This window comes from Tenrec ecaudatus, chromosome 7 (assembly GCF_050624435.1).
Source record: "Tenrec ecaudatus isolate mTenEca1 chromosome 7, mTenEca1.hap1, whole genome shotgun sequence".
NCBI lineage: Eukaryota > Metazoa > Chordata > Mammalia > Afrosoricida > Tenrecidae > Tenrec > Tenrec ecaudatus.
Window position 1 is genome coordinate 10,026,936 of NC_134536.1, and position 25,006 is coordinate 10,051,941.

The following is a 25,006-nucleotide window of genomic DNA, read 5'->3' on the forward strand; positions in this document are numbered from 1 at the left end:
GCAGAGGGCACCCTGCTTGTCACAGTGCTTGTCACATGGAATCGAGACGAGCCCCCTGAGAGGACAGCCAAAAGGACAGAAGCGCTTCCTTGTATATGGGCACACAATTGTATCACACTCGAACAGGCCCCGAGGCCAAGGTCACAACCCTAGGAAGGGTCCTAAGAATCCTGAAGAGTCCCCGGAAGCTCTCTGAGCTACTTGGGCATCAGTGTCCCCAGCAGAGGCATGTATGGTCACTCGGACTGGAACTTGTGACACCTGGAGGGCTATATCAGAAATCCAGCTGGCCCAGGGGAGAGTGGGCATGGTCTTGCACACCACCTGTGCAGAGGGCTACAGCAGAGGCAGGAATTGTCCAGAGAAAGGCTGCCCAGATCATTAAGGGGACAGAGGAGGCAACAGCCCCAGCAGCTAACAGCAAAGCAACCGCTCTGTGCCCGGCACTTGACAGGTGCCCACGCATGCCCGAGGCAGGCATTGGACTCACGGTACAGATAACCAAGCTGGGACACAGAGATATAAGAAGCTTATTTGTGTCACATAGTTACTAAGATGAAACCAGGATGTGGACCTGGTGCCCAACCCCAGAGGAGCCCTGGTGTGCTTGGCAGTGACGACACGCTCGGCAGGCAGTTTGAGTCCCCCAGGGGCTCTGAAGGAGAAAGAGGCGGCTTCTGAAAGAGCCCAACCTCAGAAACCTGATGACACGGTTTCTGGCCTATAGGGTCGCCATGGGTCAGAATTGACTCAGCAGCAACAAGTTTGGGATTTTTTCCCTTTAATTTACCAGATCCTAGGCTCTCAACCACAGGCTACTGCCAAAGGAGGAAGTCTGAACAAATTTCCAGACTGTTCCATTGGGCGAGGTACAGGCTACAAGAAGTTTATTTCAGTGACTCCAACCCCACGAGGTCGGAGAGGGACAACCTGGACCAAACTCCCGAGATGCACGTTCAGACACACAGGCAACAGCAGCTACAAGGAGGGCCGCAGGGTTACGTTATTTTCTAAACAAAACCACACCACTGAGCCTGTGCTGCCTCACAGCCACCGCACAGGAAGGGAAGGACTGCCCGCGGGATTCTGTGAGTAGACAGCGTTGTCTCTTTCCCTCTGGTCGCTCTGAAGTGCAGAACCCACTCGGCCACGTGAGACTAAAACTCCTGTAGATGCCACAGGAGGGTTGGCAATTGGTCACGTGTTGCCGAGGGCCTGGGGTTGGTTCCAAGGGTGCCCCTGTCCTTTGAGAGGGAAAAGGATTCCTGCCTATCCTCTCTGACCCCGAGGGACTGTCTACAGTGACAGAAGGAGGGTCTCTCTCCTGCCCTCTTCCCCTCCTCATCTCTGAGGAGCCCCCGCCCAGGAAAGACAGATAGTTGGTGGCAGCTCAGGGGAGTGGCCAGATAATCCTGGGGGGTGGGGCTTGGTCCTGGGGGCGCTGACAGGTGGGCCAGGTCTAGAGCTGTGGGCATACTTCATCTGCCCCAAAGAAGGAACTGGCACTGGAGGCCACGGGGGGTGGGGGGTGGGGAGCCAAGGTCAATGCTCCAGAATCTCCCTCCCTCGCCCTGGCCTCTACACCAAGGAAAGGGTTGGCTGCAGAGAACTGCCCGCTGGGCAGCCAGCTACAGCCTTGCAGTTAGCCAGGCTTGACTTCCTCTGGCCCTGCCTGCTGCGTGGGATATGTGGGACATGTTAAGAAAAGATATCTTAAAAGAGAACTGGAAGGTCGAGGCCTAGGAAACAGGGTCACGGCAAGAGGCAAACTCCTGGCAATCCGGTGACCATCAGTGCCTCTTCTTAGGGCAGAACAATGCAGGCACGCTCCATTCCAAGCCCCACCCCTGTTCAGAGATGGACTCTTCCCTGTTCCCTCACCCCCCTCCCCCCAAGGCGCCGGGCCTTTCCAGCGACTCACCTACACAGTTATCACAGAGGCTACAGTGGGAGGCACGAGGGGGCCGGAAAATCTTGCAGGTGAAACAGTACTTAAGTTTCACGGTCTGGCCGTTGATGATGACTTCTTTGGTTCGGGGAGGTGGGCGGTACCCCCCGGAACTGGTGCCATTGGAGATATCTGCAGGGGAGAGAAGGGAGCAGCCCTGAATATTAGCAACCATCTTGGGCTCCCCTGCACCCCGCCTGACCCATCCCCATGCAGGGGCACCTGTGCGGGGCATGTGGCATGCCAGTGGGGTGGGGTGCACCGATGCCAAACTCTTGCTCCCTTACAGGGTGGTGGGGGGTGTGCTGACCATAAGTTCAACTTATGTTGAGCAGGTGGGCGTGTCCACATGGCAGTTCCAGCCAACAGGAAGCCAGCACAGGTTTGTTGGTTTTTTTACTAAGAGCCCCACCCCCTCCTTCCTACAGCCCACCCAGAGCAGCCCCAAGTAAATTTTTTTCTGCAAAGGGGGCCAAATACGCTTGGAAGCAAATGCTCAGTTAAGCCAACCAACAGCCCACCGCCAAGGAGCTAATTCCTACACATCCAGCCTCTCTGGGGTAAGGCGGAACTGCTCCCGCAGGTTTCCAAGACAGCACATCATGAGAGCAACAAGAAGCCTCCTCTTTCTCACCCAGAGTAGCTGACGGGTTTGAACCTTGGATGCTGTGGTTAGCAGGGCAAGGGTAACGCGGTATTTTCCCAGAACCCCCTCCTCCATGCGCCAGTCCTATTCATCATGGACAACCTGGTACGCCTCTATTTTAGGGGCCAGGACATGTCCTTGTGTGAAAAAGGGCCAAGTTACAGAGCAGAGCTTTAGCCAGGCGAGGGGGCCACACCCCCCACCAGGCATCTTCACACTAGGTGAACACAGTGCCTGGGCCTTGAGACCCCTCTCCTGCCCTTCTGGGCTGCCCACTCTCGGGGCAGAACCCACAGTTCCCAGGCAGGACTCCCAGGCTCCCGAGGAACACCACCCTCCCCACCTGCCACTGAGGTTATGGGGTTTGGCTGTTCGTTAAAACCCCACGGCCAATGGCAGGGTGAACTCTGCACGCTGTGACCAGCCATTTACTTTTTGGAAGAAATATTAGGGCCAGTAAAACCACTGCCATCGAGTCAATTCCAACTCTTAGTCACCCCATGGTGCAGAGTGAACTGCCCCTGGGGGTTTCCAAAGCTGACTGCTCCACTGTTCTACCTTGGGGCAGTAGGTGGAATCAAACTGCCAACCTTCCGGTTAGCAGCCGAGCATGTAACTACTGTGTCTCAGGGCGCCTGATTGTCTCACACGCAGGTTGTTTCAGAACATTCCAGAACATCCAAGGGAGCGAGGAGGGCAGTGCCCAGGGCAGGGAAGGTGCAGCGCCAGGGGTGATGACCACTTCATCTTGTGGCTGTGGGGCCACCCCAAGGGAAGCCCTTTTTTGGGATGGGTCCCCTAGCCTGGCCAGCCTTTGAAAGGCTAAATACAGCCACATCAAGACAGAGGGCCACGCTCAGGCAAGAGGACCTCAGCTAGATGGACTTAGAGATTCCTCAAGGGGTGGCAACACAGCGTGGCACTCCTCTCAGCAGGGGGAGACCCTGCTGTGAGCACACCAGAGAAGGTCAGAGCAGTGGGGAGCCCACTGGGTGCCCTTCAAGCCCCCATTAACAATTCACTGTGTCCTTGGCCTCACTACAGTACTGAACCCACTGTCTAGTCCTTAGCTCCCCTGAAGCAAGGGTGGAACACTATCAGATTCAGGGTTTCAAGCCAGGGTCCAGGCAATGAAATGTGTCAGAAATGTTGACAAACTGAGCAGTCAGGGCAGGCAGTGGACAGGGCCGGAAGGACACACCCTCCTCCTGAGCTCTCCTTCCAGGTGAGCCTTGTCCCCACGGTGCTGGCAGCCCACCTGCCCGGTGTCCTACCCGCCATGGGTCTACAGGCCCGGATTTCAAAGATTCAACTGATGTTGATTCAAAGTGTCCTGAAGGCCAGAACGCAACAGATGTGGAAACTGGAGCTTAAGATGGAAAACTAACAGGCAAGTAGCACCTCTTTGCTGCACTCCCTGGAGGCCTCTGTCAGGTAAAGAAATGGAGGTGGGGTCTGGCCTCTGTGGAAGCACCAGGTGCCTCTTGAAGGGGTCTCCTCTCTCCTTGCTCCTGATTCCTGACAGGGAACACTCACCTGTACACATGGCTAAGACTTCAATTCAGACCCTCACAGGCAGGGGGACTGGCTAACATCAGGTGTGGACACAACAGGTCTGAGCCCCCTGCCTGGGCCCTTTGGGACCTTCTGCTGGTCAGTGGGACCTTGAAGAGGAGACTGCGTTGAGGGGATCCATGGTAGCAGCCGTCCTGGGAAACCTCATCAACAGTTACCAGGGTTACCCCGGCAGTGTCCCCGAGTGTGCACACTGGGCCCTGCTGGCTGGAGAGAAGTTGGGTGCACTCAGGGCCCAGAAGGACACCCCCTCGCTGCCCAGGGCATGAAACGAGCTGGGTCCCCATGCTGACAGCAGGAGAGGGCTCCCAACAGGGCCATGAGTGCAGGCGGAGATGACAGTTCACATGCAGATGCCCTGAGGGGGATGGGCCCTGATCCAATCTGAGCGGTTTCCTTCATGAAGCCTGTGAGAGCCGGAACTCCACGGGCCTGCTTCCCTCATCACCCCCCCCCCCCCCCCAGTTCTCACAAGTTGTCAGAACCGTCTCAGAATGCCTGGGCACCTCTGGAAGCCAGGACCCCGAGGGACCCAACAGTCAACCTCTGCCTGAGACCTCACCCTGCAGACTGAGACAGTAGTGGCCCTCACTTGTTCGGCCCGCTTGCTGGCCTACCTCCAGAGGGTCCCAAGACTGTGAACTTCATGGCCACAAACTGCCATATCTTAGCCACCACTCTTGCGTAGGCACTGTGTCAGCAGGGCTAGGAACTCAGTGCCCCAAGGACAACTACTGTACGACCCCAGTTATGTGAAACAACAGATTTCAGTGGCTACTGGGGTGGACCAGATGAAGAAGGCTAGGGAAGTTTTTGGGGGGCTTTAAGGTTAAGTTACAGTCAGGAAGATTGTAGTCGGTGTGGCTGGATTGCACAAGTTACTGAGATGGCATCACAGACTGAATTGTGGCCCCCAGTCACGTGTGTCAATTTGGTTGGGTCATGATTCTCCGAGGTTTGGCAGGCGGTCATGTGGTGATGTCATCATGCCCCATGATGTGATCTGACGGATCAGCCAATCAGTTCTAAGGGGGTCAGGGTGGGATGCAGCACCCTTTTGTGCAGGTCATGGCCCCGAGACAAGGTAAGAGGGGCTTCCCCGGGGTCTGGCCTGCATGGGTTTTTAGAAGAGATCAGAGGAGAAGTGAGCAGAGAAGGGCTCTTTCAACCACAAAGAAAGAAGAGCTGGGAGCAGAGCATTCCCTTTGGGCCCAGAGGTCCCTGTGCTAAGAACCTCCTAGAGCCAGGGGAAGATTGAGGCCAAGCCACACGGCGGGTTCCAAGGAATGCCAGGCCCACAGATGCTGGAAGAAGTCAAGGACCTTCCTCCAGACCCAGGGCACAGGAAGTGGGGATATAGAGCGGTGCATGGGAAGAGCGTGGTATTTCTATCTGGCAGGGAAAACAGAACCCATTTTCCCACCCGTGAGAGAGGGTGCCCTGCATTCCTGTAACTCAACCCCAGACCAAACCATACTCACTGCCATGGAGTCGACGCCGACTCACAGTGACTCTAAAGGACAGGATAGAACACCCTGTGGGTTTCTGAGAGTGTAACTCTTTACAGGAGTAGAAAGCCCCACCTGTTTCCAGCTGAGCGGCTGCTGGTTTCAAACTGTTGACCTTGCGGTTAGCAGCCCAATCCATAACCACTCCACCACCAGGGCTCCTGTAAATCTCAGCAGGGCTGTGCACACACTGTCACACGGATGCACACAGCTCTCCAAAGCTCCGATCCTACAGGGCAATCTATATAGCACCAATTAATGCAATTATAGACAGAAGCAAAAGACAGCGTTTCGTGTCCGCGACCTTTTCAGGTTAACGAGCAGAATGAACCCTATGCATGCTGAGAGCAGAATGAAAGTGGGTCTTATTTCCACCCTAGCACTCGTCCACGGGGGGGGGGGAGATTGGGCGGTCGGCTGCTGTAGAGATGGCAGGCTAGGAGACCCGAGGGGCAGCTCTGCTCTGTCCTCTGCATCATGATGCACTCGATGGCGGTGGGTTTGGTTTGGGGAGGGAAGTCCTAACCTTAAAGGCAAGATGAAGGGAGGGAGCCTTGTCCTTGTGAGATTTCCATTTCGCTCCGATTTTGTCAAGGTTCTCTGTCACACGCACACACAGAACGGCACGCCTGTTAACACCTGCACCATCCCGGCTCCCTGGCCAGATTCAGTGCTGGATAAACAGCCCTTCAAATGCGAGGGGAAGATCTCACCAAAGATGACGTCCAATGGCCACCAAACATGAAGAAATGCTCACGATCTCTAGCCACCAGGAAGGACCAATCAAAACAATGGTTCAATTCTACTACCTCACACCAACACTGGCTGCTGAACGCGGTTAAACAGGAAACCACAATTGCTGGAGAGGGGCGGAGAGCCCAGAACGCTCCTGCACGCCTGGTGGGGCTGTCAATACCAGCAACCACCGGGGAAAGCAATAGGGCACCACCTCAAACCACGGGGCGTCTGTCCTAAAGAAGTCCCATCAGGGCACGAACAGACCTGGGCACACCGTGCCCCCTGCAGCGCTGTTCACGACAAACAAACGCCATCAGGAGAAGAAAGGATAAAGCAGCGCGGGTGCGTACACACAATGGGATTCTATGCTTCGCTGGACAACAGAGCGGAAACAAACGAGGGCAGAACCACCAGGCACCTCCTGGTGTGGATGGGCCCGGAGAACATGGGGCTGAGTGCAATCATCCAACCGCAAAGGGCAGATGGTCTATGAGACCACTGTCGTAAGTGAAGACGTGCCATCAAAAACCGAGAGAGGGACACACTACGGAGACCACCGAGTGTTGGGGGCAAGGTGGGAAGAGAAACCAATGGCGTGGTCAGGCCGAGGGTGTAAACTGCGGTGTACTGGCCGAGGGTAACTCACAGAGGGAGACGCGTGATCCAGGACCGGGTGAAGGGTAAACATTCTGAGGGGGCAGTTGATTAATAGTTTACCACCTGTACTCAAGGTTAAGCCCACCCGAGTATCAGCCGAGGCACCTAATTTTACCACCAAAAAAAGGCATACAAATGTACTGAACAAGGGCTTAAGTCGAGAGCAAATGCTTTGAAAATAATGAGGGCAATGAATGTACAGATGTGCTTTACACAATTGATGTATGTATGGATTGTGATAAGAGTTGTATGAGCCCTTGATAAAACATTTTAAAAATGTGTTGAAAAACTCGGCTTATACACGAGTGTATACGGTAATCTGTTGAAATCAATGTGGATGAACCGAATGTCACCCCCACTGAATTTACAGTGAAAAAGTGGGGGAAACAACAACAAGAGTGGGGAAAGTATGGTTCTCAGCAAATGGCTGAAGGATAAATCAGGAATCATTTCAAGGAAAAAGATCAAACATAGCGCTATAGACAAGTTACACCTATGCCAGCATACTTAAATATATATATATCAGAAAAATCACACATATGTAGCAGAGTTTTTGTGGAATGGGTAACCAGAAACAAACCAACAAACCAACAAACCAAAACAACCCCCAACACTCACTGCCCTTGAGTCAAAGGCCCTCTGGAACAGGGAGGACCACCCGGTGGGTTTCCGAGACTGTAAACCTTCATGGGACTAGAAAGTCTCGTCTCTCTCTCACGGAGTGGTTGGTGATTTCAAACTGCTGACCTTGGAACTCATAACCAACCATATGCCACCAGCGTTCATTATGGCCATATCCCAAACCCAAACACCAAATCCACTGCCATCGAGTCACTTCTGACACAGAGCGGCCCTGTAGGACAGCGTAGGACTGCCTTGTGGGTGTGCTGAGATGATAAATCGCTACTCCCAGTAGGGGAGATAAGCCCCTTTAAATAGATGTGCAGAGGCATAAGGCATAAAGAAAATGTAGGATCAGGATCAGTCTGACAATGTGATTTTATTTTTAAGGATGAAAAAAAATTCCATGAAAATGTAAACAATACGGTAGAAAGCCTATTTTGCAGAGAAAGGCCTAAGAAGCAGTAACTTTGATGAAACTCATTTTTGTTTTTCCCTTGCCACTTTTTGAGATTTTGCCAGTGGATGGGCGTTACCTTTGTAAGGAGCGAGCAGAAATTAAACGTTTCTTTTGAAACAGAATTTTTAAAGAGACATCAAACCTTGGCATGAAGGGCTGATGCTGACCTGGCTCCCTACCACTCAGAGAGCTGGATGCCAGCGGAAGGATTTCTGCCGCTTTGAAAACATAATTAGAAATTCGTAGGCTTCATCAATCATTTAAAAATGCTGGCCTTTCCCCCTCGGCTAAAGCCTGGCTGTGAGGGAGTCGACCTTCATCCGGGAGACAATGAGAAGAAGCTATCTTGCCCGTCCTGGGCTTCCGTCCTCCTGCTGGCCGGCCCTTGGCTGGCCTGGGGAATGGGCTCCTGTTGCTAAGCTCCAGGACAGGCTGCTGGGCACTGCATTCTTCGATCTGCCAAGACGCCAGGCTGCTTTTGCACCATCAGAGAGCCATCATGCATGCCCTGCCACCGCCCTCTCACTTGGCCCAAATGCACGCACTGTCATCGAGTCCATGCTGACTCATAGCCACCCTGTAGGACAGGGTGGAACTGCCCCTTTGGGTTTCCGAGATGGTCACTGCTGCCCAGGGTTACTGCAAACACCAAGTTTCTCGTGGAGACCCCATAGGACAGAGCAGAACTGCCCCTGGGGATTTCCAAGATGGCTAACTGTTCACGGGAGCAGAAAGCCTCCTATTTCTCAGCCGGGGTGGGGGTGCGGGGTTCCTTCGAGCTGTATCGCAGGGGCCTGGGTGGCACCGGTGTCCAGCACCGCCACTGGTGACACAGGGGTTGTGTTGGGCTGCTAACCCCAATGTCAGCACTCGAAGCCACAGCCGCTCAGCGAACAAACATGAGTTACTGTCTCGGAAACCCTGGGAGGCAATTCTAGTCTGTCCCAAAGGGTCACGTGGTGGGTGGTGTTCTGGTTTTGGTGGTGCGATGGTTAAGCACTCAATTGCTGCCCAAAATGTTGGTGATTCAACCCTCCCTCCCTCCCATCCACCAGAGGCGCCAAGAAAGAAGGGTCTGGAGATGTCTTGCCCCAAGGTCGCAGCCAGGAAAACCTGATGGAGCTCGGATCTCTGCGCCCCACACGGGGAGCCAGATGTGCGAGTCCACCAAGCAGCGACTCTGTTCCCAAGAGACTGTGCACACGGACCCCCCAGCGAGTCTACATCCCCATGGCAGGAGTCATGTGGAGACCCACGCCAGTGCCAAGATGTTTCCACCACCACTGGATCCACAAGACTTTCTATCCACTGGCCTGTGATCTTCCTACACTCGCCATCATTGCATGTGCTGTGTGAGTCTGAAGAGGAATTTACACACAGATACTGGACATACGGGCTAATATCAGACCTATGGACTTGATCTGGACTGGGCTGGGATGTTTTCTCAATATACAATTACTCTTGTATATAAAGCTCTTTCCTATACACATATGAGTGTCTATGAATTTGTTTCTCTAGTGAACCCAGACTAACACTTAGAATGTGATGGGTTTCTGTCGGTTTCTTCCTCCTGCTCCATCCCTCCCTGAATTAGAACCTGAATCCCTCCCTGTTTTGGCAGTAGCTAAGCCTTCAGCTGTGACCCCAGAACCCCACTCCTGGGGTGGACTTATGTCACCCAACTCCTCTGACAGCTTGGAGACAGGGATGGGGCACATTCATTCAGTCCCACCCACAGCCATGTTGGCTATGTGTGGTTTGCCCAGGAAGTACTTCCTGGCTGCCACCATGTTGTTGCTCGTGGCTGTCCATTGGTCTAAAGACCTGTGGTCACTTGGTCCAGACTCCTGTGTCATTCAGCTGTGCTCCCTGCTCCGGATGTTGGGCTCAGTGTAGTTCTCATCTGACACGCATGGGGTCAAGCTCTGGGATCAATTCAACAGCAATGGGTGTGGCTTTATAGGGGTTCCTGGTTCCCCATCTCCTTCATTTTCTGCCCTGGGCATGGAGGTTTAGGTCAATGGGCATCACTGGACTTCTTTCGGGTCCTCCTCCTGCACTTCTTGGAGGGTTCAGGCCCCCGTGTCGGGCCTGGCAGTCCCCAGCTGAAGCTGCACCTGCTGATTGTCCATGCCGCACTGTTGGGCACCTTTGCATGGAACTGGCTAGCCCTTTCCAGCAAGCAACTCTGACCTGAGGACATGCAATTGCTTTCCCTGACACATCAGAAACACCTCTGTTTCTCCCTTAGCCCACAGAACCCGTAGACACTAAGAGAAAAAGGCACGGAAGACTCCAAGCCCGTGTATGCATGATGCATCTAACTCATAATGCAAACAAAGCCAAACCAACTACACTACCATCAAGGCAATTTTGACTCATAGCAACCCTGTGAAACCCACGGGACAGCTCTCATCTGCCCTCCAGGGTCACTCTGCTGGGGGGGGGGGGGATGGGGGAGTGGCTCCAGGACAGTAAGAACCTGTGGCCCAGAGCAACTCCTGGTCCTTGAAAGCTTGCTGCTTCTGCATGTCCTCCAGTTGATTTTCAACTCGCATGACATTGAACTGCCCGTGGCGTTTTCCTGCCTTGAATCTTCCCGGGAGCAGATCACCAGGTCGTTCTATCATGAGCCACCAGGTGGGCTTGAACTGAGAACCTTTGGGCAGCGGTCAAACACTTCACCACTGTACCAAATGACAGCTGCTCAGAGGTCTTTGAGGACCACGCGATTCCTTACTAAGCCTTTCCAGCTCCTATCTCCTTCCACCTGGCCCTGGACCGGAAGAAGAATGAAGACGAGTTAAAAACCTGTGACGGAAAGAAGATCAGCGGCATGCTCCTCAGAAGGGATGATGGCGAGACCTTGCCGCCAGTAGTTTGGAAATACCATCCGGAGGAGCTGGGCTAGGAGAAGGACATCATGCTCGCTAAAGTAGATCGGAGAAAAAGAGGAAGACGTGGTGGTTTCAAACATGGGCTCCAATATCGGAACCATCGTGAGGACGGCACAGGACCTGGCAGTGCTTCGTCCTGTTGAGCATACGGTCGCCATGGGTCGGAACAGACTCGATGGCACCTAGCAACAACAACAACAACAACAGAGCATGCGGGGGGTAACAGAAAGAAGCATGGGCTAGAGGCAGGTCTCTGGGCTGTAATCCGAGCAGTCAGCAGTTAGAAACCACCAGCAGCTCCGAGGGAGACATGTGAGACTTTCTACTCCCCAAAGAGTTAGGGTCTCGGAAAGCCACCGGGGCAGTTCTACCCTGCCCCACAGGGTCGCTGTGAGTTGGCATTGACTCCGTGGCAGTGAGTATGGGGTAGCATTTAAAATGTGCATTAGAGAGTAATAAACATGACTGTCTTCATCAAGGGGCGGGAGCCCTGGTGGTGCAGAGGATGATGCATTGGGCTACGAATCACAAGGTCGGCAGCTGGAAACCATTCCCGACTGTCGTGCACTGAAGTGGCTTCCGGTGTTTCGCGCTGCAGTGCGCACCTTCACCTTCGGTTTGGATGTCTAGTCAGTGTGGCTCCTTGACGCACCACAGGCGATGTCCCTTTCACTCTCTGTTAATACAGGGCCTCTTCAGACATTTTGCTTTCTAGTTCTTCACACTCGTTTCTGGAACGTCCTGCAATATGGAAAGGCAGCTTCTCGTTCTCTCTACACAAATCCCAGGTCTGAACAAGCTTTTCTGCCACACACCAGTGTCTGGGCAAAGCATCCGCCACTGGCTGACCCCACAACATATTCACGACAAGCTCAACACAGGGTGGGCGTGGAGGGGAAGCATCGATGCATGATTTCAATGTGATTTTAACTGTGAAATGAGGACATACTAAGGATAGTCCCCGTCTTCCAGGAAGGTCTTCTCTAAGATCGCAGGAGTGGTTTCGGCTCTCCCCAGTGGTTATGATTTGTGGCCCCCGGGAAATGTATGTTGAAGCCACAGCCCTCGTAGCTGTGGGTGTGACCGTATTTGGAAATAAGTCTTTGGCAAAGTTATCAGACAGCATGAGGCCATGCTAGAGTAGGGTGGGTCCTACCTAACACAAGTGGGGTTCTTTCTAGCAGCGCCTCAGAAGAAAGATGCCCATCATGGTCGTGAGATAATCTGGTGTCAACTTGAGACTATTAAAAGTGAAGGGAGGAAATTTACCCTGCCAATCAGGTTGCAGCTTGATGACCTCATTTGGGGGCGCTACAGAGATAAGTAGCTCACTGGAGGGCAGATCCACACTCGCCCTCTGCTTTGTCTTCCTGCTGACAAGACACATGGAGCTAAGCTGATGGAGCTAGAGCCCTGGAGCGGGAGGAGCCACATGGAGACCCCTGCCAGCACTGAGATGCTTCCACCACCACTAGATCCACAAGACTTTCCACCCACTGGCCTGTGATCTTCCTGCATTCCACATCATTGCATGTGCCACGTGAGTCTGAAGAGGAATTTATAGGCTGGTACCGGACCTATGGGCTAATATCGGACTTATGGACTTGTTCTGGGCTGGGATGTTTTCTCAATATACAATTGCTCTTTGATATAAAGCTCTTCCTTATATACATGAGTATCTATGAGTTTGTTTCTCTGGTCCTCCCGGACTAACACACTCCTGGAAAGATGGAGGCAGAGATTGGAGTGGTCCACGTGGCAAGGAGCACCAAGGACGGCCAGTCATGCCCTGAAGCAGATTGTCTCTTAGAAATCTGGAGGAATAAACGTGGTTGGCATCCTGCGCGTGGACTCCTCTCCTGCAGAACTGGGATAGAATAAATTCCAGTTCTTATAGGTCACTCCGTTTGTGGCACATTACTAAAGCAGCCCAAGGAGACTAGGACATCATCGACAAGGCGCAGCCCTGACAGGTAGCCACGGGGCAGCTGCCAACACAACCCACCTCTGACACGATGACAGTCATACGGACAGAGAGAGGCAGCTGACTGATTCCAACACCCAGGCAGGGCATTCTTTGGAGAAGAGGGCAGGAGGGCAGAATGCCATGCATCAGCCCTCCCCACCCAACAGCCCCGGGTGCACCTGCTGGAATAGGCTGCCAGGCGGCGTGTGCCAGGGCACAGCCCACTGGCCTGACACAGAGCCAGCGTTGTCTCTGACGGCCAACTGCGCTCGTGCATGAATCACCTCTGCAATCTGCCGCTGTCACCATCATGGGCACTGCCGGGATCCCTAATGGCCCGAAGTGTGCAAATAGTTATTAAAATATTGATGGAGGAAAACCACCAAACACTCATCCCCAGGGAAGCGCGGTCGGGGGCTGCTTTGCCAAGGGATGCCTGGAAGCTCTCGGTCATCAGACTGTGGCGGCTTCTGAGAGGTAACGATCCCTGCGGATGACTGGACTGAGAAGCCCTTGTGCCGGGGGTGGAGAGGGGGTGGAGAGGGCTGTGGGTGTGGGTGGGGGGGTTGGGCCTGCCCCCACCTGGCTGGGCATGAGCAGGCACTGCCAGGGAACTTCCTTCCTTCCGTTGGTTTTCACTCTGCAAGTTCCCCGGGGGATTTCTGCAGGTGACCACACGGACCCTGCTTGTGTTAGCGACGACTGCCTGTGGGCTGTCAGCTGAAAGGGGACTCAGAGAATGAGCCACAACCAGAAACCCAGCCGGGTCTGTCAGGGGTGGGCCCGAGTCTACTCTTTTCTGCAGTCACAAATCCCTGCTCCTCACACATCCGGTCTCCCCACTCAAGTTATCAGCCTTGTGTTTCTCCACACGTGGCCGAGGCTGGCTGCCAGGCCCCTCCAGTGGCCTCTCTCAACCTTAAATGGCCCACTCTGGGGCTCTCTGGGTGACCGATGGATGGCCTTTAAACAGGCACAGCACACTAGCTTATGGAAGGAGAGGGACCACTGCATTCTGGTACACTGGGCACATGGAAGTCAAGGTGACCTGGATGCCCTCCCGCCCCCACCCGCTTGCCTAAGGCCAGAGTAATCGCCAACCTTTTCAGGGGTGTGGCGGCAACTCAGCCGGGGGAGAGATTCAGACTTAGGCTGTCCAATACAGTCCCTGCTCGTGGGGCTCAAAACCTGATTGGTCCAAACTGCGAGGCTCCGGAAGTGCAAAATACACCAGATTTCAAGGATGTAATGCTAACAACAAAAAAGAGGAGAATTTGAACCCTGTACACATTGATGACATATTCAAATGGTGCTAATTTCATTGATTATTTAGAGAAATTACTGTGTTATGACTATGAAGCGGCTGCTAGGACATTGAGAGAAGGAGTCCTGGTGGCACCATGGTTACGCACTGTGCTGCTAACCACAAGGTCAGCAGTTTGAAACCACCACCACCGCTTAGCAGGTGAGAGACGGGGCTTTCTAGTCCTGTAAGGCGTTAGTCCCCAAAACTCACAGGGCTGTTCTACCCTGTCCTAAGGGGTCGCTCTGAGTTGACGTTGACTTGATGGCAGTGGGTTTGAGTTTGAGGGGAATGGACTGTTGGGCTTATGGTCCCCATCCTACTCCTGCTGGGCCGTGCTGGTTCGCAGCTTCAAGAGCATGCCCAGGGAATCAGCAAGGCTATGCGCCCCATTAGGTGTGCCTTGCTTGTTAGGGTGCTGATGGAGCAGGCAGCTCACCCCCAGGAGGCAAGGGGTACTACTTACTGCATTTAGCGGCGTGTTGCTAAAAACCTCCCTGAGATCCACAGTGCCCATTGAAATCTCGCTGCCAGTGGATCCAATCTGACTCTAGTAACCCTAGCAGGGTTTCCAAGGTCGTCAATACTTATGGAAGCAGACAGAGACACATCGAGCTCCTGCGGTCTCTCCACCAGACCTTTCCCTAGCAGTCGAGTGCTTAACTGCTGCACCACTAGGGCTCCTCAGTGCACAGGACAGCCTCCTGCAACAGAGTTCTCCAGCCCAAACAGTCAGCAGGGCCACTGTTGGGAAACCCCGAATCACTATAGCCTGTCCTTGCTGAGGTTTCTGTTTACAAATCAGTTGGCCTGGGTGTGCTCTGGGCCCACGGGGCTGCCTCAGGTAGACAGACTGGCTGCTGCCACCTGGTCTCCACACGCAGCAGGCATCTACACTCACTCCAAACTCACTCTCCTCGAGTCAATTCAGGCTCATTTGATTTCTCACGACGACCTTATAGGACAGGGTGGAACTGCCCCTCTGGGTTTCTGAGACTGTCACTCTTCCTGGGGTACAAAGCCTCATCTTTCTCCTGCAGGGCAACTGGTGGTTTCAAACTGCTGACCTTGCAGGTAGCAGCCCAAATCGTAACCACTGTGCACCCAGGGTTCCTTCAGCAGCCACAGGAACCACTGAGCATGGGGGAGATGCCATCACCAGGAGAACAAGCAGCCATGTAAGTGTTGAAACAGTTGGTACTGACGCAGAGAAAATAATTCCGTCTCCTTCCAGTCACCAACTCAAACTTTGTCCAAGCATAGGACCTAGGGCATGGGGGAGGGGGTGTGTGATGCCCACCTGTGAGCAGCAGGCACAATGTGCCAGACTGGACCACTTGTAACTGGGTACACTTCTGTGTTTTTCTCTGAGACATGGATCTCTGCATTGTAACTCATGAAGTAAACACGGAAGAGGGCCCTTTTCCTGGGAAGGCACCACTGTCATCCTACCGGGGACAACCCCCTGCCGCCCACATCTCAGCCGAAACAGGCCTTTCTCTGATCTAGAATGGAAGTGGCTTTGATGTCCACGGAGGGAGCACAGGAGAAAGAAGAGAGCCTCACACACGTAATCTGTCCAACAGTCTTTCTCCCAAATCCCACTAATAATTCACACACTGCCTCTGTCGTGGCAGCAATCGGTTCACGGGTTTTGTGCAAGTACCCATAATGTGCAGAGGAGTTTATGCAGATCGCACATGACCCAGCCCCCCAAAGGACACCACAAACAGGCCTCCTGGCAGGGGCCTGAGAAGAGCATAGCTGCCTCAGCTCAAAGGCCCTGCCCCGTCGCTGGCACCAACGGTCCGCAAAGGAAATCTACTACAGACACCTGGAAGAAGCCCAAGCTGCGCTGACAGCATTAGTGAAGAACCAGGCTCCAGGAATGGATGGAACACCAAGGGAAATGTTCCAACAAGCTGACGGGGCACTGGAAGCGCTCACTGATCTATGCCAATACATTTGGAAGACAGTTAGCTTGCCAACTGACTGGGAGATTCGTATTTGTACTCATTCTAAAGGAAGGTGACCCTACACAATGCGCAAATTAATAGAACGATACCAGTGATATCACATAAGTAAAATCGTTCAACACCGGCTGCAGCAATACATCGACAGGGAGCTGCCAGAGGTTCCGGCCAAACTCAGAAGAGAACTTGAAACAAGGGACATCATTAGCGATGTCAGATGGATCTTGGCAGAAAGCGGAGGATACCGAGAGAAGTTTCTGGTGTTTTGCTGACTATGCCAAGGGCATTAGACTGTAGGGATCATAACACACTTGTGGAACCTGCACATGGATCACGAGGCAGCCGTGCGAACAAAACAAGGGGATAGTGCAAGGCTGTAAATCAGGAACGGCGTGCGTCAGGGCTGTATCCTCTAACCCTATTTATTCAACCTACATGCCGCGCAAATCAAAGGGAAGCTGGATCACATGAAGAATGTGGTCTCAGGAATGGAGAAAGGTTTATTAATACCTTTCCATATGCAGATGACACAACCTGGCTTGCTGAGTGAAAGTGGGGAGGGCTTGAAGCACTTGCCAATGAAGATCAAGGATTGCAGCCTTGGTGGATTACAACTCAATGTCAAACCAAAACCCCTGTAAGAGGACTAAGGGGTCACATCATGATAAATGGAGAAAAGACTGAGTAGTCAAGGAGTTCATCTTGAGTGGATCCACAATCAATGTTCATGGAGGCAGCAGTCCAGAGATCAAAACATGCATTGCACTGGACAAATCTGCACAAGAAAAAGCAAGGACGTTACTTTTCGGACTGAGGTGTGTCTACCCTAAGCCTGGTGTTTTCAACTGCCTCATATGCTTGTGAAAGGAGCATTGAACAAGGAAGACTGAAGACAATTTGATACATTTGAACTACGGTGAGAGTGAAAAACATTGAAATCACCATGGACTGCCAAAAGAACAAACAAATCTATGTTGGAAGAAGTACAGCCAGAATGCTCCTTAGAAGGATGACGAGACTTGTCTCACCTACTTTGGACATACTGTCCAGACAGACCAGCCCCTAGATAAGCACTCATCATGATCAGTAAAGTGGAGAGGCAGCAAGAAAGAGGACGACGCTGGATGAGTGGCTGCAACAATGAGCTCACATATACAAACAATTGTGAGGACGGCGCAGGATCAGATGGCGTTTCATGGGTTGGTGGTGGAACCCACTCGAAGGCAGCTAGCTACAATGATCCCATCTCATCTTTGGGCAGAGATGAGGATTCACAACACACAGAACAATGATGTCAGACAACAAAATGGAGACCATCCAACACTGAGAAGCAAGACCTAGACAAGTTGACATATATTTTATGGGGACACAATTCAATCCATGATGGGGTCACTACACCCGAATCTTAGAAAATGCATCACAGGTCAGTGGATCCAGCCATTTCGGTGCAAGCCCCATATATCTGTGGTACAATCTCATGCATCTTGTAATTTAGCTCCTCAGAAATGCTAGGCTCTTCCTTCAGGTATGTGGTAAACATACCGGTGGAGGCTCTTACAAGAGACACCGTGGAAGAAACTTTTGAAAAGCATACTTTGCCTTTATCACATTGCTTAACATATAGTATATAAGGGGGCACCCCCCAAAATACAATTTTTTTTCAAAGCTATGTATTTAATTTTTTTTTTTTTTTACAAAACCACCGTATCACATTCAAAGTACTCTCCATTACCCTGAAATACTTGCCAAATCTTCAATTCCATTCTTGAAAACATTTTTCAAACTCATTTGTTTGGATGGCTGACTACTGAGCACCTCCCTCATTTTTTTCTTCACCTCATCTTTGTTGTCAAATTGCTGTCCCTTCATATCCCTCTTCATTCAAGGAAACAAAGCGTAGTTGCATAGTGAGGTCAGGGGAGTAAGGTGCATGGGGCAAGAGAAGCATGCTGGTTTTTCTCTTCGTCTCCCCCGCCCCTGAAAACTGGTGCACTGAGATGGCTGTGTGAGCAGGTGCGTTGTCGTGGTATCAAAACCAGTCCCCAGTCTGCCACAAATCAGGTCTTTTTTGTTGCACACTGTTATGCAATCTTTTCAGAACCTCTAAATAAAAAGCTTGATTAACAGCCTGACCTGGTAGAATGAACTCCAAATGCACTATCCCCCTCACATTAAAAACAAATGAGCACCGTCCTGATCTTTGATTTCACTTGATGAGCTTTTTTGGGCAAAGTGATGATGGCATCTTCCACTGGCTTGACTGATGTTTGGTTTTGGGGTTGTAAGAACAGCACCAGGTCTCATCACCAGTAATGCTATTTGGAGAGAAGTCTGGGTCGCTTTGGAGCTGTTCTTTCAAAGCACGGCCTGTTTCCCGTCAGCCCTCTTTTTCCTGGTCAGCCAGAACCCAAGGCACAGATTTTGCAGTGACCTTCTCATTCCCAAATCTGCTGTTAACATTTTCTGAATTGAGTTCTAAGATAGTCCAGCTAACTTCCCCATCTCTTCGATGATCTGTCCTCAGTCTTTGAGCACAGTGCATGGATTTTGTTGACATTTTCATCCATTTGGGAAGTTGACGGAAGTCTAGAATGAGGTTTGTCATAAATTTACATTTCACCTTTTTGAAATGAGAAAATCACTCGTTCACATGAGATTTTCCCATAGTGCTGTCTTTGTAAGCTGTGTTCAACATCACAACAGTTTCTGCAGCATTTTTCCTGAACAGAAAACAAAATTTCACAGCTGCACACTGTTCTCTTAAACAAAGCCATCACAAAAAACAAGGTTGGAGTGAAACTGTTAAAAAAAAAATTCCCTGTGACCACAGAGAACCTTCCCAGGCATCAACACTGGGTGTGGCTTGATGCTCGCCTAATGGAAAAAATGTGCACTAAGAAATCTCCACCCAGTGGGTTGTTTTTTGGTTTTTTTTTGCTTTTTCTCTTCAGTGTTTCTTTCAAATGATCCAAAAGAAGATGAACAATGCTGGTCATTGTGAGAGATGCTGCTATTTACAAGCAATGTCCAGAACTTTATGAAATCAGTGCTGTCCCCATAGGGCAACCAGGAGTCCCAGGTGTCTGCTGAGCACTTAACAGGAAACGGGAAGAATGACATGCGCAATGAATTTAAAAGACAGGATAAAAATGGTGCCGTGGGCTAGGCATTGGGCAACGCCCGAGGCTCAAATCCACCCGCCCCTTGGATGGAGAAAGACGAGGCTATCTGTCCCTGTAAGAATGTACAGCCTCGGAAACCCGACAAAGGGCGGTGGAGTTGGCAGTGCGTTCTTATACTTTTCGAGTACTGAATGCACACTGCAGTGATAATTGATTGGTTCTCTAGGGCTATATAAGACACTCAGTTCATCGTGGCTTTTGACTTTTTGAATGGTGCTCTTGGAAAGTTTAGAACTGTGGTGTAGCCTGCATTGCATTTCTGTCGGATGCTGCTGCGCTGACTCAAGCAGTACAAGCTACTTGGTAAGATGGTCACGGGAGTTTGTCCGAGTTCTAGTCTACTGTTTCTATTGCGTGTAAAAGGATCACTCACCCATTCACCTATTCAAGAATCCTTGGACCTCAAGATTTCACACTAAAAGTAATGTTTTGAGGTTTTTTGTGTTTTATAAGTGCAGACTCCAAATTGTAACACAGCTGTCATTTACTTGGAATCCTGTTTTTCTCCAGTAAGCTGCTAATCAAGTTTGTAAAATAAATGGTCTTCCGTTTTATCAACTTGTTCATTTGTTGTTAGGTGTCACTAAGCCGGTTCCGACCCAGAGCGACCCTATTGTGCACAACAGCATGATACACGGTCTGGTCTGGCGCCATCCTCACACTTGTTCCTATGCTTGAGCCATTGCTGCCGCCACTGTGCCCATCCTTGAAGGGCCTTCTCTTTGTCACTGCCCCTCGACTTTACCCAACACGATGTCCTTCTGCAGGCCCTGTCCTCTTGACAACATGTCCAAAGCATGTAAGATGAAGTTTTAGCTACTTAAGTAAGGCAACAATATTCTCTGAGAGCCCGAGTAAATAAATCTGGATAAATGAAAATGGGAAGATTTTCTTTTTTCTTTATTATGAACCAGGTGAAGGTTTACAGAGCCAATCAGTTTTCTGTTCAACAATTCATACATCTTGTTTCACGCTAGTGATGCAATCCCTACAATGTAACACCACTCATTCCTCTTCCTCCCTAGCGTTCCCATTTCTGTTCCTCCTTTTAAGCTTTGTCCTTGGGTAAATGTTGACCTTTTGACCAATCAAATGGTTGATTATTCCTAGGTGTGTGTGCCTCTGTAGTGTTATTGTTTTCCTTACAAGCCTATTGTTTGGTTGAAAATTAAGCCAGGGGATCAAGTTCATTTCCAAACCTGCAGGGTGACCAAGGGCCATAATCGTAGAGTTACAGCCATTTCTGTCTGGCCAGCAAAACTTCTATTTTTTTCCTTAGTATTTTCAGTTTCGCTCCATCTTTCCTCCCACTCTGTCTAGTCTGAGCCCTTTCTAAGCAGGTGGTGGTAGAAGCCAGTGTTTCTGATCTCAGGGTGATGGGGGTTAACATCTTCATGGCCATTACTCTTCTATGGCCCTGGGGGAGAGGCAAGGGTTGCACTTTAAATGATTATTCCCAGGTCTTTGAGACCGCTCACAGGCTTTTAGGACCCCCAGTCACCATTCACCAAAGTAGTATGCACACCACTGCATGGTAATATGCACAGCACTGATTATGATCATTGATCCTGTTGGTGAATACTTCCTTCTTTAACCCGTCAGCAGAGAGAACCCTCATTGGATGATGCAGCATCCTCCCAGGTGGCACTTTCTCTGATGTGGCTCCCATCCTCCTCCAGACCAGAGCTTCCCAAAGAGGGTGACACCACCCCCTCGGGGGCACTGGGAGGAACCAGGGAGGCTGCAAAAGCAGATACTTACACTTTTCCCTGGATTATGGGCTACAGTACAAACATTTTGAATAGAAGAGGTTTTTTGTTGTTGCAATTGTTTTCTGGAAAAGGGGTGGTAGGCCCAATAAGTTTGGGAACCAATGTTACAGACCCTGAGTTCTACCTATAAGAGATTCCCAATGCCTTCCCTCCATTTGAACTTGGGACCTCCAAGCAGCCATTCAACTCCTCATGCTCTTAGGCAATGATTCCAAACCTCAGAACTAAACTCTACCAGAAAGCCTACATAAGTCATCTACTTCTTACACTTTAGCCTTTTTGTAGAGCACAGAAGGAAAGGCATGTTTATGTGTGTGTTGATTTTATTTGAATGTTTGGGGGAAGTTTAGAGGGAACGTTTGCTGTTGTTGATTGCCACCAAGTCAGTTCTGAGTCAGGGCGACATTATGTGTAACCGAACATCAACACTGCCCAGTCCTGTGCAATGCTCACCATTTTCAGGATGTCTGAGAGCCTCTTTAGGACTTCTAGGGCTTCTTTCATGGGCTCTGGGGGTTCAGGGTGTTCAAGGTCAGGCTGCTAAGTGTGAGGTTGGTGGGGGTTTAATGCCACCAGCCACTCCGCAGAAGATGAGGCTGCTTAGTCCTGTGAAGATTTGCTGTCTTAGAAACCCCAAGGGGCATTTCTACTCCATCCCATGGGGTCGCTGTGAGTCAGGATTGCCTGGGCAGCAGTGGGTTTTGTTCCCTTAACCAACTCCTGGGTCCTCTCACTGGCCTCTAGTGCTCAGCAGGACACACATTCTGTCACTGAGGCTGCACCTGCTCAGGGGCGGCCTTCTCCTCCCACCTCAGCCCTGCCACTCCACCCCCCACCCACTGAGCCCTTTCTTTCCTCTTCCTGCTGAGCTGCCTTTACTTAGTAAGTAAATAAATCCCTCCAACCTCCCCAGCACAAAACACCTGCCCACTCTCCTGATAACCTCCTTCTGGGCATTTTCTCCAAAAGCCAGTCTCCTTGCCTCCTCCACCAGCCCAGTGTATTCCATAGAGTGGCAAAAGCAGTGTTCTCACCCCACCCCACCTGCCCACCTCGCCTGCTCAGGCCAAAGCTACTTACCCATGACCTGACCCATCTCACTCCAAACTGCACCTCAGTGAAAGCAGTAATGACAGCAATATTCCTCTGCAACCCGGAATCACCTCACTGGCTGGGTGGCACCCATGGCTCACCTGTTGAATTTACTGGGAGGGCAAGGAGCTTTGGATTCTAAAAGGAACAGACGATGCCATTCCTTATGTTTCAGCATCTGAACAGGCTAAATAACTTAGAGATCTGAAATTCCCAGATTTTCAGAATTAAGCAGAGGAGGGAGAAGGATTCATCTCAAACTAGGGACCGATGCAGCCGGGATGGATCTCTGCACTGAGGGCCTGTCTTTCAGGCACTGAACTCCAGGCCCAGAGAAGTTAACCATCTTGCTCAGTCACAGCCTGTGGGGGAGCTGGGACGCAGGCTTATTAGTCAACTTAGCTACAGAGACCATACCATAACCAGAGTCTTCCCTGATGATTAAAATGCAGACAGGTGGTGTAAGCTGTAACCCATTTCCTAATGAAAAGGCATTTATGAATATAATTATCATTTCAACAGCAAATCTGTTGCTGTCAAACTGATTCTGACTCAGGAGCATTCTGACGGTTCTCACAAGACAGATTTGCTTCTTCCTCTAGCAACTCATATTCTTCCCCAGGACCATAATTCAAACATATCCAAAAAGTAATCTTTTTTTGGGGGGGTGGTTTCTTTATTTACTATCCAGTTTTCACATGCAGGAGGTGGTTGAAACTACCATGACATAGGTCAGAGACACCTTACTGTTCAAAATGACATCTTTGTTTTTTAACCCTTCGAAGAGGCCTTCTGCACATTGGCCCAGTGCAATATGCTATTTGACTCTCCCCTGCTGCTTCCACGTGCACTGATTATGGATCCAAGGAAATGAAGTCCTTGACAACTTCTGTCTGTTCTCCCGAGTTTGCCATTATTTGGTCCAGTGGTGAGACTGTTTGCTCTCTTTATGCCAGAACCACTTGCAAGGTTTTTCAGCTTCATCAGTAAGTACTTCAATATTCTTCATTTCCAGCCAGCGAGATGGTGTCATTGGCTCAGGTTGTTAGACTTCCTCCAATCCTGAAGCCACATTCTTCTTCATATAGTCCGCTGCCTTGGCCCATTTGTTCAGCATAAACACCAAGTAAGTATGAGGTACATCTTTTCTGATTTTCAACCACGAAGTAGCCCCTCATTCTGTTTGAATGGCAGTCTAGGTATATCTATGGACAGGTTCCACGTGAGCACAATGAAGTATTCTGGAATTCATCTTTAAATGAAGATTTCCAGGATGATTTCCACGTATGCTGAGGTTCCTTTACACTGGAATGGTCTGTGAGTAGACCCAAGGGAGCCAGCATTCCTGGAGTTGGTGAGGTGGGTTGAGGAGAGTAGAGCCCTGTTGGGACCAGCATCCTGGACTAGGGGAGGTGAGGCCCTGTTACGGGGTGAACTGTGGTCAAAATCACGTGTTACAAATTCTAACCCCCATATCTGTAGGTACAATCCCATTTGGAAATAAGGTTTTCTTTGTCATATTAATGAGGCCATGTGTTAGGCCTTGGTTGACTAGAAAAACAAATCCAGGGACACTCATATATGATGGAGTACTCCCCCCCCCCAAAAAATCACATTTTTTCCAAAGCTATATATCTAAAATTATTTTCACAAAACAAGCTTATCTCCTTCAAAATACTCTCCAGTACACTTAAAGCATTTGCCAAATCTGTGATTCCATTCTTGGAAACATTTTTCAAAGACATCTGTTTGGATGGCTGACAGCACTTCCCTCATTGTTTTCTTCGCGTCGACATCGCCAAATCGCTGTCCTTTCATGTCCCTCTTCATTCGTGGAAACAAAAAGAAGTTGCACAGAGCGAGGTCAGGTGAGTAAGGCACGTGGGGCAAGAGAGGCATGCTGTTTGTTGCCCAAAACTGGTGCACTAAGATGGCTGCGTGAGCGGTTGCATTGTCGCATTATTGTGGTGGCAAAACCAATTCCCCATCTGTCACAAATCAGGCCTTTTTGTCCCACTCTGTTACTCAATCTTTTCAGAACCTTTAAAAAGAAAGCTTGATTAACAGTCTGACCTGGTGGAAGGAATTCCAAATGCTCTACAAGTTGACATTTCCATCCGGGAAGTTGATGGATGTCCAGAACGAGGTTTTCATCAATTGACACTTCATCTTTTTTGAAACAAGAAAACCACTTGTACACTTGAGTTTTTCCCATAGTGCTGTCCTTGTAAGCTGTGTTCACTATCACAACAGTTTCAGCAGCATTTTTCCCAAGCAGGAAACAAAATTTCACAGCCACACATTGTTCTCTTAAACCAGTCATCACAAAAAAACAAGGTTTGACCGAAACTACAGTTACAAAACAATTTACTGTGACCAGAGAGAAACTTCGCAGGTGATGTCACTGGGTGCACTAACTCAGAGCGAGTTGCTGGATGCTGGCCTAGTGGGGGAAAATGTATACTATGAAATTTCCGCTCTGTCCAGTGCAATTCCAGTTTTTTGGGGGTTACTCCTTGTATGCCTAAGAAAGAAATTTATATCAAAGAGTAATTGTATACTAAGAAAACATCCCATCTCAGTCCATAAGTCTGATACTAGCTCATAAGTCCATCTCGATGCTCATGCAGCACATGCAATGATGCAAAATGCAGGAAGATCACAGGCT

General features: G+C 50.5%; 1 protein-coding gene across 2 annotated transcripts in view; it reads right to left on the reverse strand.

The window, feature by feature from the left end:
• Window positions 1-25,006, reverse strand: part of ZDHHC14 (zDHHC palmitoyltransferase 14) — a 319,518-nt gene that overhangs the window by 144,221 nt on the left and 150,291 nt on the right. For both annotated transcript variants that reach the window (XM_075554333.1, XM_075554334.1), the window contains exon 3: window positions 1,922-2,080. In XM_075554333.1, the coding sequence (XP_075410448.1) occupies window positions 1,922-2,080 (159 nt within the window). The remainder of the gene's footprint in view (window positions 1-1,921; window positions 2,081-25,006) is intronic.